We start from the raw sequence: 14,646 nt of genomic DNA on the forward strand, positions 1-14,646 counted from the left end.
GTTCGTCACTCTAAGGATCCGCTCCAGACAAGAGCATTCATTTCGCCCTGAATGTTCTATCTGTCTACATAAAGAAAAAGTAATACAAAAACTGCGTCTGATGCGACGAGGGTCCTCAGACAGTGCTATACTGTGTGTATCTATAAGTATGTCTGTGCAGTGAGTGGGTGAGCAGACTGCAGTCAAAGCCGGCTGAATCCCGGAAAACTACCGACCCAGTCTAGACGTGGGGGCACTTCCCCGCTCTGGACCCCGCACCCCGCTACCCTTACCACCCTGCCGCTTTCACCAAAGACTTGCAGACATTATAAAAACCGAATGCATCTACGCTTTTCGCCGATGTCGTATACGTATAACAAAAAGCTTTAAGAAATGGGACGGTGTAGGGATAATTGCAAGCTTCAGTGCTTTTTCAAACCAACAAATTTAACTTTATATTCACTTTAATTCAATATTTAGCTACCTAAATAATGTAATTGTATAAATGGTACATTGGTTTTTGTAAAAATACAATATAAACTTCATATGTACTAAAAATATAAAATAAAAACATTTCCTAGTTGATTTGGTCTTACGTTAATCAGACAATTTTAATATATTAAGTATAGATTTATATACAAGAGCATGAAGATCTGGTTGTTGTTGGATCTGTTGTGTCTTATTGGATGTTGGTGCCAAAAAACATAAACGTTGAATTAACAGCTTCGATGTCGGTTAAAAATATATTTTATAAACAACAATTAATATTAAATAATCGTATACAAGAATTAAGTGTTTAATTATGCATCCACATTTAAGATCCAAACAATAAAGTTATCATAATCTTGACTAGATTACCATAGCAGAGTCGTAATAAGCCTTGCCTTGAATTAGACGTGATATGCATGATTGACTGTGCTGCAGTGGGTTAGTGAGAGTGAATTACGGGGGTGGTGTAGGTGAATGCAGACAGGGTGGTGTGGGGCCAGACGGGAGAAGCCGCCGCACCTCGTTTCCGTAACCCGACATACATACAGACAATATGCATTTACTCATGCGACGTAATAACACTATACAATGTCCAATTCTGCAGCGACAAGGCGGTCTTGTGACAGCGATGCGGCTTCTTAGCTTCTTATTACACGAGTTGTTTTTTAGCTATACAAAGCCTGAACGATATAAAGTTACAAGCATTTACAAATACAGTCAAAATCTGTCAAGACAACATCGAAGGGACTACTAATATTAGGTACTTAACCTAATATGTACTATAGAATTCAGCCGGAACCTATGATTTTCAATATAACCGGTATTTTGTTCTAAACGATGTCGTCGTAAACGGTTTTGACTGTGTATTGTCTGTAACCTAAACTGTTTCGTTAGTTAATGAGAAACTATATAATAGTTGAGGGTAGTGGAACTACACAGTTACAAACAATGCCTTACAGCACAATATGCTATATTTAAGGGTTATACAAATATTTTTTCTGCAAAGTATACTACATAGAATTTTTAATCATTTAATAAATTATTTTATCAAAAAAGCTTTGCTCTAAAATAGATTTCATTTTCCATAGCTTGGAACAAAGACTTCCTCGTAAATCGTTCTAGAATAGAAACGCTATAGATCTAATAGATTATAAAGAGATTTGGAAACATTGATGCGTAATGGCTATATAGGTAATAGGAAAATTTAATTTAACTTATTTATTCGTTACTGTTAGTCTTTATAAGTTCCAAGAGACTGAGATCTCAAGTCATCGTTGATGTAAAGGTATAATGAAAACCACAAAGTTCCTGTTGTGCCTTAGCACCAAAGAAGGTATACATTATAAAGTATAAGTTTCTAAGGCGCATTGTAATTGTAATCCAGTTAGACTATTCGCACACACGATACATTGACCAAGCCCATCTTGATCAGTTGTCGTGTACAGTTGTGTGAATTTAGACCCATTACTGTTTTGTATCTTTGAAATACAAATCATTTAAATTAAAGCCCTATAGCTTGGATAGCTAGTTCAAAAAAAATGTGTTCAACGTGACAGTTTACAGTCTCTATTGAAATATGAATCAATTACAATTTATAATGGCAATGTCACGTGACAATAGTTTCAAAACTAAGATATTCAACTAATATGAATACACCAAATGAGTTCACATTTATGTTGATACAGTATTTAAAGGGTGTACAGTACCTAATACCAAAAATGCACTACCTAAGAATGCTACTACATAGAGTATCGTGTATGCGGTCACCGGTTAGATAGCGCGTCCCTGACCGTGTGGGCCTTGGCCGCGGCCGACGACTTCATGCTTGTTTTGCGCTCTGTTGAGATACTTTGCTAACTTAACATAAACATAATATATGATTTATATGATATAAAATACTCACAGACGATGTGTACAAGACAACATTGTTAATAGAAATAAATTTACAATCAAAGAACATCTTTAAAATGATGGAAAATTACATTGAAGATACTAACTGATTTAAAAAAAGGGATCGCTATACAATTTGATTTTTCAATGCCATTTTAAAAATACCGAATTCACTAAAAACCCCCTTGATATCGTTAAGCAGATCTATAATTAATACAAAAACATTGTCAATTTTATAATAAATAAAAATAATCATGGTACGATTTTACAACATATTCTGAGACGTTTTAATATTTTTCGTTTATATAGCTATTACCGCGTGATCAACTATGTAAAATATTGTATTTTGCTTTAAATTTTTATTGTATAAAACAATTATTATTTTAACTATTTCAATAAGATTACACAAATTTAGTATGAAAACAGTTTGAATACCCGATTACTAAATCAACGTAGTTTTGGCTAAACAGTATGAAACAAAATGTAGCAAATATAATATTTATTAAATAACATCTCAACTCATATTTTGTGTATTTGCATTTTTTTAGGTCATTAGTGATAACGATTACTTTTTAGATATTTCTGGAACATCGTGAAGACAAAATCTGCAGTACAAGAAGTATTCAAGTAGAAGTGAGGTCAAACGCCGAGTGCGCACGTCGAGTGTAGTTCGTTGGCCGGTCGCCCGCGCCTCATCAGTAATTCTGAACTTGGGATCGCAAAAACCAGCCACCACCTCGTCATGGGATCCGATTTAATAATCGCCTCTGTTTTATTCATGATCTTGTTTCTTCACAAATTGACGAGATAAAAACCAGATATAGAAGATGACAGTGGGATGATACTTAAAAAAATCTCAATTATATAATATATATTTTTCTATACTTTCAGTATCATAAAACGAATACTTACGCATGTAAGATGCGGTGTATATTTATATTTTTTTGCTGTTTTAATATTAAACTTTAAAAGCCATTTTTACTAAATTTTTTATGTGTCTTTGTCATTAAGTGGAAAATTTTAAATATTTTCCTGGATTAAATTTATTCTTCTTTTATGTAAATACATAAAATATAACTAAATAAATTCTACGGGAATAAATATTTAACATTTTATTGTAAATTAAACATTTGTCTCTTAGTTATAATGACGTCAATCATTCTCGGGTCACTGCATTGCAAATTTAAATAATTTAAATAACGTAATTTTTAAAATATTAAAATTCAGTTTTTTTTTTGGAATAAATGTCATTACATACAAAAGAATCTTTAATGCTAATATTTTTGATCTTATTTCTGTGTGGATTTATAGGATATTCGGTGACTCAGCAGATCTTCGGCTGAATCACAATATCGGGACTCGGGAGGGATTTCCACTTGTATCGATTTCTACACGTCATACTTAACCCAAATAGTATGTATCATAAACAGCCGATGAGTAATATACGTTTACCTATTTTAGCTTTGAGCTTTTTTCGTTATGGATTATAAAAATGTAACCATTTCATAAGGAATTATATACGCCATTATCAATATAATGAATATTGTATTAATTTTTTTGAAAGTTATTACCAAGAAAATAGTAAAACTTTTTGAACATTATCTATTTTTTTACTGCAATTTAATAACTAAGCCTTTTTTTAGTTTTCGAACTAAAATAACAAAAATTAAAAAATTAAGCACCCAAACCAACAGTTTTGATATTAAATATTTTATCCAAAACTTTAACTAAATATTATTTGATATTAATTATTTATGAGGAAGCTTTAATAAACTTAAAGGAATAAATTTAATCAATACTAAATTCCTTAATTAAGATTTTTAATGTCCCAACCCTGTTGAACTGGTACATGCAAAATTTAAATGTACCTGTCATAATTCAAGTATTTAAACAAGTACACTGTAAGCTATCTGTTTGCCGACTAGAAACAATTATTGGCCAGGAATCGTTCCCAGAGGCTCCCAGTAGTAAGCACGCTTTTGATAGATACGCTCCATAGATCACCTACAATGTAAAACTTCTACTTATTTGCGTCATTTATAAAGTTATCACAGGGTCGTGTCGTAGCGATGTCGTAGGGGCGCTACGAATACTAGATGCGCGAACGCAACAGGGGTCACTGGCACTACGCGGCCACTGCACCCAGCTTAGATACTTCTAATACTGCAGTTTTTTTTCTATTGCCAACATTCCCAGCCCAGTCAACTGGGTTCAAAGCAACTTGCTAACTAGTCGCACTTGTTAGTGTGTGTTGAAATAGAACGCAGTTTATAGAAAGTTGCATTGGAAAATTTATAATGTTCAATCGCAATAAGAAAATTCTAAACATAATCTACATTTAATAATTTGGTGGTATTATAAGAAAGCATTTAGGATCGTAACGGTTAGACCTTACATTAATTGAATTATGATGGCAAATTTTAAGACATTTATGACCTGTTTAATCTTTACTCACCGCCACAAAATAAGTTAGTTGGTTATACATTACGGTTACGTCCTTTAACCACCGACAAACAAGTTCAGCATATCGATGCATAATTTTTACAGCATTTGCGTATCTATTCGGGATAACCGAATCAAATCAATTCAAAATCTGATCCCGTTGTGGGGAGAGAGTGGTAATGTGAATCACTTTCCCAGCGTGCGCGCGCGCGGCTGATTCTCATCTAAAGTGCAACGCCCCGATGAACTTCGCGCTACTAAATGAACTATGCAGTATGCATCTTATGCCTTTATCTAGTATTAGCTCATTGAAGTGAATTAATATGACAAAAGGTATTTATAAAGAATAGTAAGTTCTTCATTAGTTGATAACAATGTAGTAAATAAAGCTCGTTAGTGTTATCTCTAACATATTTTTACTCTCGTTACAGCAAGCTATCTAAGCTGTGTTCTGAAATAGTCAAGACGGGATCTTTTCGCTGAGCAGCTGCCCGCGTTCGTTGCCCTTCGTAGAGCGTGGCAGGGCAATAGATGGACAACGATCTCTGCAATTAACGCAAGGACTAAGGTTGCCAGATGAAAAATATTCCCACAATTTTCTGCTTGTGCAGATAATAATACATAATTATTATCTTATACTCACATATTTAGCTATAATTTTGTATTATTTGTCAGATTTATAGTTCTTTGCATAATATCGGAATAACAAGTGGTTATGTTACTTGTATAAGAGTATCAATTTAAATATTTTAATCACCCTTTATCGATCACAGGAGTTGATACAGAAATCAAAGGCCATAACTAAAGCTTATATAAGATCCATCTTAAAAAATTCTTACAAGTTAAAGCTTTATTCTAAAAGAGGATTATTACAGACCTTTTACAAAGTATTTACTTTAATTTCGAGTTCATAACACTCGTTTAAAAAACGTAAAAGTCAACTAACCCAAGTATAATGACTCGAAACTTGAACTGCAAGTCTCAGTCACCTTCACTGCTTAGAAAGCAACATCTATTGCATCTAACTCACCTATTATAAACGCATACTTGGTAACCGCTGCATAACACATTACCTACTCAAGTAAAAGTGAGAGCAGTTGGTGCAGAAAATTTCCTATTAACTACTGACTTGACTTTAATGAACATTATAGAACATAGACACCTGTGTTCATAGAGTGTAAAAAGAATATAACACGTCGTTTGTATGTAACTATAAAGTAAACTTGATTTATGATTAGTACAACAATTCTTACTATAACGTTTACTCAAAATGTAATGGATTCCAAGTAGTTTTTTATCTTAGAGAATTGTTTCAGTCTAGTCAGTGGGTAGAGCAGTGTGGGTCTAGTGACTTTAGCGTGCGGCTCTCATCCGTCTGAGGTCATAGGTTCGAACCCCAACAGAGCACCAGTTTACTTGCTTTCTATGTGCACATTTAATACTCGTTCGTATGGTGAAGGAAAACATTGTGATTCGTATTTCGTCCTTAGACCTAAAAAGTCGACGGCGTGTGTCAGGCATAAAGGGCTAATCATCCCCTGCCTATTGGAAAAAAACAATTATCACGAAACAGATACCGAAATCTGAGACCCAGACCTAAATTTCGCCACTTGGGTTTTTCCAGCCTGTTGTGTAAAAGTATTCGATAAAATTATCTAAACAGAAAAGATTAAAGCGCAAACATTGAATAAAACCTTCTTAGTACTGTCAAAGTCTTCGATTTTTAATTTACGTTCTCACGGTTCACAAATTGATTATAGTCTTAATTGTATTGATTATACAAAAATTAAACAAATATTCTTGTTATGATATTTTAATATTTTGTTAATAACAATACAAGAAAGAGTCAGTGATTTAATAATATATTTCTTAAACAATGGCGCGAAATCGTTTTTTTATTGGATATTCTTTTGAGAGCTTTAATACTATTTACCTGTGTAATGAATAAACATACAAACAAAACATTTATTACACAAGAAAATAAGTCTGGTACTGTAAATAAAACGCTAAAGTGGAACTGTCTCTGGAGAGGGAGATGCACTCACCTATTGCTCCATCATCACCAAATGACGATGATGATAACTCGGTAAACCCCCCCCCCCCCCCCCAGGGACAACGCAAGAGAATCAGTACAAATTAAAAAGGAAGAAAGAACAGAACGTAAAACACTTAATGACGCAGTGTGGTTTTGTTTATTTGTCGAAGTTTGCGTATTGAGGAACCTAATATAAAGGAGTTTACATGGTAAGTGTCGAAAAATTTAACTATACGTATATAGAAATTAAAACTGTCACATACAATTGGGAACTAAATTAGCTATTCAATTTTTAATTCTTGATATACGATGTTAGAAAACAAAGATATTTAACCTGCAATTCGGTATTAATTCTTTTTAATTAATATTCTGAATAAACAATAATTACAATTAACTTTTTATACATAAATTGCATACAGTTTTAAATTATACATACAGACGTAACCTATGATTTAAACGACACCTATTTACCCTTGTTGCTTTAATAGACAATAGAGCGAGGAATAGAACGTCTTATTTCGAATGCATTCCCTCTGGATCGATCGACATTCGACCGTGACCATAGCAACGCGCGCACAGTGCGTGGGTCAGGGTTTCTGCTATCTACTGTACAAATAAAACAATACACGATGCACATTTTTTTGCACTAGGATAACGGGTTTTGTGACATTCATATTGACCTTTTCGTCTTTCAAAAGGTAATGTTTAATAAAAATAATATTAGCATACATATTTTATTAAATATTTTGATTTTAATGTATTGCCTAAAGGTAGGTACTTTAAAATCAAAAAATAATGCTATTGATGGTTTAATGTTCTAACCTGTATAACTGCTACAAGTCCTGAGTAGAAACTATAATATCTATGTAACTATTTGTAATTTGTACAATTAGGGAAAATTTTGTTAATTCAAATATTACTTATGATTTAATGCGAATAGATATTTGAATGTGATTTCATAGATGCAAATAGCTTTATTTTTTGACAATTGCAAACTGTACACGGGTATATCAGCACGTACTTTGATTATGACGTGTAGCATTTTTAATAGAACGGATTTCTTATCAGCGACCTTCAGCTTAACACTGCTAGTAATACAGAAATGAATGTTGCATATATTTTTATTTATTTTATTTTGCTTTGCTTACTAAAGAATTACCTCTTTATATTGTTTTATGTAAAACGTGACTGATGTTACTTTATTTAAACTAATTAATGTCTATTCCAATAAAAATAAGAACCAACTTGCATATTCAATTTGTTGAAGTTGTTTCTTTAAACATAGTTTGTATAGACATTTTATTATTATGTAAAACTAAACCACGGTCGCTTATAACTTACTGGAGATACTTAAAAACACTTTGAATACACAATAAAATCATCTTTGTATGGTAGAATAATCGCTACCACTCACAGATGACAATAATAATTGATATAACTGATCATTTAGCCTCAACCTTGGCTCCGTTGGTTCACGTAGTTGTGTGGTTATTGTGGAAGTCTTGTGTTATATAAGAAGATTACACACTCATTACTTAGTCATTTTAAGATCTGTGACTTTTAAATTAACGAAGATAAATAGGTATTAGGCTTAACAGAGATTTAGAGTCCATACAATAAATAAATTTTTCACCTCCTCAATGGGCTGTTCTTTCTTACCAAATAAGTGTATTACTCCGCAAGAAAACTAAGTCATTATTGTCTCTTATATTTCAGCTAGTCTTAGTGGACTAGTTTATACATGATTATAAATAAAAATGACTGTATCTGAACGATTTCCTGTAGTTAAACAAAAACAACGTGTACCTAAACCTTTACTTTACATCGCGACAAAATGAGGGTAGATTTGCGAATTAATTAATCTACCCACGTGGCACTGTTTGCAACGTCAACATCTTAAATGATTGCTAGATTATTGTATGAGTCAGTAATGTTAGAGAAATATGCCACAATACAAGTAGACGTAAAATAAATATTGCAGTAATAATATGTAATACAAATAATGCGTTCCAATATTTACTTAATAGAAGATATTTCCTTGTTTTGAATCATTAAGGTTGCTTCATATTATAGTTACATGACTCTGATTACGTCTAAGTACGGAATTGACATTAAAATAATATAGGTCAATCCGTACTTTATTATACATGAAATAGAAAATTTCTCGACAGTACGATAATGGACTTTAAGCTGTCTGTTGTTATGGAAGTTAGCTCGGGAGAAGAATAAAACTTTTATTTCCATACATTTCTTTTCACGATTTTATGAAGACTTAATTTCAAACAAACTCTAGAATAACTCTATAAACCAATACATGTATAGTTCAGGCTACACGATTCCCATAATTGTTGGCTTATTTGCAATGTAGGGAAGTCAAATGAAAAATATGACTTGGATGTATGAAGTTAGGATTATGGTAGATGAAATTTTAAGAAAGTGAAATAAACTTACGGACATAACCTCAGGGCGGCCAATCGTAAGGTGAGGGTGAATATCGTGGGTGAAATTGCTTAGAAGTATACCGTAGGGTAGATGTACTTAATTTAGGTTTATCGTCTTCTATATTTTGTCTTTAACATAAAAATGATCAACACCCACAACCTATTTACGGGACTTTACTAAAATTAAAATTGTATGCTACATGATTTTAAAAAAATGGTTTCATTATCTAAATAAAGAAAATTTACAGCTCAATTCGGAAAGTCAGTGCAAATCTTACTCGCGTGAAAACGGAAAACGTTTCACTGGGCTATGTTACTATCGCAAACTTTTTGAAGTTATACATTTGGCTCGTTAGGGAAAATGATGAGAGTAAATTTTTCCGATGCGCGCACACCGTCACAAGAAACCGACATCCTGAAGTTAGATATAGTCAATATATTAGTTTTTCTATTGTTAGTGTCGTTTTTTTTATACGTAGAATAAAAATTTTAAAAAGATTTTTATCGTATTACGCTAAAGAAGAACTTCTAACGCGTGTACACCCACGTTTTTTTTCTTTTACAAATACAAACATTAATTCGAAAATTAAACTTTATGAGTAAATTAAAATTTTTGTTTCCGTTTTATAAACGTTACTTCTTTATAAAATGATTACTATTTGTAGAAAGTACGAAACAAATTCCGTAAAGATCCATAGATGTTGAAGAGACAATCTATAGCTAAAGATAAAATTGTTTATAGTGAAAATTAATCATCTAAGTAGTGTGGCGATTGCAAGTGTTTTGTTTCTCGCGCTAATCAATAAACCTGAGTTCTAGTAAAATATATTTAGGAAACATTTGACATTGGGAGCTTATTACCGTCGAAGTGTTTATGTTATGAAACAATTTATGTATTGTTAGTGTTGCGAATGACGCTAGATGACCTCCTGCAAGGTTGCGCCGACACTTCCCTGTGTACCTACTCAATCGTTTACTGCCATGTATTATATGATTGTGTAGATCATAAATGTACATAGCGTGTACACTTTGTGTATGTGTATTAGTGATAAGAACACAACACAACTTTGTATTAAGACTAGAAACACAAGTAAGACACGAAATATTCAAGTGTCCCTTGCATCGAATTTATATACATTAAATATTTTTGAACATGAATAATACATATTATGGAATACTGTATGTTTTTTATTTAATACCATGTAAAGTTATTGGTTTTAAATCCTCAAACATATTCTTATCGCTCTTTTATTTAATTACTTTGCCGTGTTATCTTATAATATTAACTTAAAGACATCTTTAGGACATTGAAGGTGTACTGAAATGCCCTTGTATTGGTAAACACGGAAAAGTCGGAATTGGCGAAAGGTCTCATTGTATAATGAAAAGATTATATTGTTATAATGTGTATCAGCAGGAAGTGATTCGCTCTCAGAAGGTTGTGTAGATAACAACTGAGAAGCTAATAATTTTTATTACAAGCTGTTTTAAAAGTTTTATCTAAATTTTAATTGTAACTGTTGAGCAAATAAATAAATAAATTAATTCGAATAAACATTCAAAGATTCAGACTTTTTTGAAAGGGTAAAAGAATTTAATATAAATTGGGAAAAATCATTTTAAATTTAATTGTTGGTCCATGATCTATTATTTGTAATAAAAACTGTGTATTTCAAAGTCATCGAAAATATAAAAGAATGAGTCATATGATGGATAGGTCGTCCAAGACAGTGATTAACCGCAAAGGGTTTGTAAACAACAGGTAGGGGTCGTGCTCACCTGCGCCCGCGCCACTGACATTGCGAGATAAGATACGTATATTATTTTGTCACCACTATCGGCCCAATGTCACAGTGACCTTAATGACACGAATGACGACGCGTCAGAGCGATCGTCGCCACTCTGACCTTGCAATATTTATCTAATCTTCCGTTCGCGAAAATGTTGTTAGTGTTATTATGTATGTTAATGTTACATACATTGTGGTCATTTGAATCTTAAAACATCAGTGTATTATTTTAACAATGTGTCTTCACATAAAGCCTTAGTTTTAGTTTATAAGAATAATATATTATGTATATTTATTAAGTTGTTATCTTAATAGGTTTGAAGGTTCACTATCTCTTGAGTGACTAGAAGATTTACTGGTATTTCTCTTTTAAATGATTATTTCTTCTGATATCTCTTCCTGCCAGTTTTTGAACTATTAAATGATTCTTAAAACAAATAAAAACAGACTTATCGGCGGGATCTTCTTTGAAATTTGATCGCTAAAAGAAAACATTATCACTATTTGAAATAAGTTATTGTTAGCAAGTCAAGTCAAAGTCAAAAATCATTTATTCATGTAGGTAACACAATGTACACAATGTACAATGAAATATACATTAAATGCTTCTAATTTTACATTTACTGCCAGTTCTCAAATCAAGGGTGTAGAACGGAAGAGAAGAACTGGCAATAAACTCTCCGCAGTTTTTTGTTTTATACAACGTTTGTAAGGAGCTGCAACCACTACACCATGTTCCATATGACATCTTAAGTAATAAATAATAATAAATTAAATTAAAAACAAAGATGTGTCTTCTATCAGCAGGAGGCATGGTGAAATAGGAGCACGCACTTACATTCTCGTGGGAACAACACACAAAGACATAGTCGAAATAACTAACATCACCGCATACACGAATTCAAGTACGACCAGTCACCACAAGTTCACGTATCCGTTCACGAGTATGACGCATGGCCAGCCATCGGCCCCCTGGTCATATTTTAGGGAGAGAGACAACCCGACGCATGGACGCCGCCACAAGCAATGACATTTAAGCGAGCATGACGATCCTTGAAATGTGAACTTGGCTACATAAGAAAATAATAATAATCCTGAGTTAGCTAATAACTTAGTTTTCCATTTTCATAAATATTATCATATCGTATTAACCTGTTTATTAAGACTGGTTCATGGACGAACGGCCTAATCCACAAAGGCAAATTTTAATATTTAAAGCAATGTATGAGCAAAACATCCTATGTCGACAGACAACCTGACCAAAGTGGTTGCTAATAAATGATTATTTTCGCTATGTAAATTAGATTTAAGAATGCTACTGTTAAATAAGAGAGCATATAAGTTCAAAGGTCAGTGAATAAAGGGCTTTTATTATTATAATATTATTATTAACATCCACGAATGTAGGCATTTCGATATTCCATCCCTAGATGGATAAACAAGGCACCTATAGCTCTTAGCGCTGTTATCCGCTAACACGTCATTTGTTGAGTTGCATTGATTCCGCACAAATTCCCAATATGTGTCTATTGGGTAATCTTTCTATTCGGTTAATTTGAAAACTGTAAAATACTAAAATGTTGGTAAAGTAAAAAATTGCAAATACAGAAGACCGCTTCTTCAGTATTTTTTTTTACCCTTATGCCAACCAAAATATTGTTGGTGTAGGAAAAAATTTATTTAAATTCGTATGCAATTTACACATTTACAAGTACAACCAATTAATAACTTCTTTGCATATTTCAATACAACAAATCCTTGAAAATAATATCTTATCTTCTTGACCATTATTCTGATTTGTATACGGTTATATGTATAACATAATATCGATTAATAAAGTATTATGCATGTTATAAAAGCGACCTTCATCAGTTATCGTCATCACCCGGAAATTACTTATAGGTAAACTGTCTGCTCTGTATAGTTTTCCCAAGCAGGAAGTACATAAATGCATCAAATATGCAATAAATAGACTCATTACTAGCCATGTTTGACTAATTTGAGGTTTGGTTATCCACTTTAAGGGCTTATTAGCAGAAAAAACACAGCTTTTGGTCTCCTTTTTTGACATTTCTAAAGTCACCTTTAGTAAACATTTGAAAAATACACTTTGCAAAGTTTGAGCAAAATATTTAAAACGAATCAAATAGGTAAACTTAGCATATGACATCAATACCGAATACATTTTAAAATTTAGACGAAATAACTTACCTAAATCAGGAATGGAGCTGGACGGCTCTTCGAAGAGCGAAGGCTTGTGGATACGCGGTGGTGGCGGCGGTGGCGGAGGAGGTCGCATGCACTGGATGACCGACTGAACAGGCGGCGGTGGCGCTGGCGGCATCAGACACGGCGCTCGAAATTCCTTGCCAGGTGGCGCCGGGAGTTCCAGCCGTCTCCCGCCACCCATCATCTCCATCTCGTAAGGATCCATAGGCTCGCGCTTGGGCGACAACTTTGGATAACACTGCATTGTTTATAAACTTATCACAAAAGTTCAATGTTTATAAAAGTTTTCAAAATTTCCAAATAAATATTGTAGACACAAAAAAGGCATCGAAAACGTTCATATGTATTTAAAATAATTATTTATTAGATCGCGATAGGCGCGTGCAGCGAGTCGTTGCGGCTTAGCGCCGCTCCACTCGCGAGACTCGTTCGCTCGCCGCGACCAACTTTCTCTCACTGGCGTGGCAGAGCCCGCGGCTGGACGAAAGTGAATCTGCAGCGCCCCCGCGCACCCTCGCAGCCCTCGAGCCGCGCTGCATCGCCCGCCCAGCGCCCTCCGACACGACCACTGCTCCACCTCAACTTTAACCTTACTCTCACCTCTTGAGTGCAACGCTCCAGGTAGGTACCTTATTAATTTTCATCCGTACTCATTAAAAATTCCCGCACTAAAGAAAAAATCTTAAGTCTCTCATAAAATAAAATATGAAGCTATACCTGATTTTATTTATATGTAAAAAACATAAAAGTGCAAGCAAGTAAAGTTTGATTTGTTTGGCCCTGTAAAAATGTAATTGAAATCATGTACTACATAGTCAGCGTAACATATTTCTTCAAATGTTTTAAGTATAATATATTAATAACAAACCTTCACATATATTTTGCTACTTCCGTAATTCAATGACACACTGAAAAGTTAATCTTAGATGTTATATATTCTGACGTCATTGAACAAATTATAAATACAAAATCGTCAATTTTCTGTCAGAATTTTTGGTAAGCATTTTTATAAGGACGATTTAAGAATAAAATAAAATAAGCTCTTTGCTCATTTAAGCTTTTGCTAATTTTGAGATGGACGTGACGTTAAGTGAAGCTCTTTCCACATTCTATGGTAAATAGCATTAACGAATGATGTTTAACTAAAAGTTTAAAAAAAAAAAACGCTGTTTGTACATACAATATTATATGAATTATATGTAACTTCCATATCGAATCCCGAGATGACTGAGGCACGCATACTGATAAGAGATAGTCACCGATAAGGTTTCGTAGATAGCTCAGACGGGACGTGACGGAAAATTATGGGTTTTAAATATAAAACAACCAAAAGAAGATAGTACACGGAATAA

The 14,646-nt window shown here is 33.3% G+C and overlaps 1 protein-coding gene across 1 annotated transcript in view; it reads right to left on the reverse strand.

The window, feature by feature from the left end:
• Nucleotides 1–13,743, reverse strand: part of LOC125052883 (ecdysone-inducible protein E75) — a 69,052-nt gene extending 55,309 nt beyond the window's left edge. Inside the window, exon 1 of the mRNA XM_047653934.1 lies at nt 13,277–13,743. Coding sequence (XP_047509890.1) covers nt 13,277–13,538 — 262 coding nt within the window. The 5' untranslated portion in view covers nt 13,539–13,743. The remainder of the gene's footprint in view (nt 1–13,276) is intronic.
• Nucleotides 13,744–14,646: the final 903 nt, after the last annotated feature.

Source organism: Pieris napi, chromosome 10 (assembly GCF_905475465.1).
Source record: "Pieris napi chromosome 10, ilPieNapi1.2, whole genome shotgun sequence".
Classification (NCBI taxonomy): Eukaryota; Metazoa; Arthropoda; class Insecta; order Lepidoptera; family Pieridae; genus Pieris; species Pieris napi.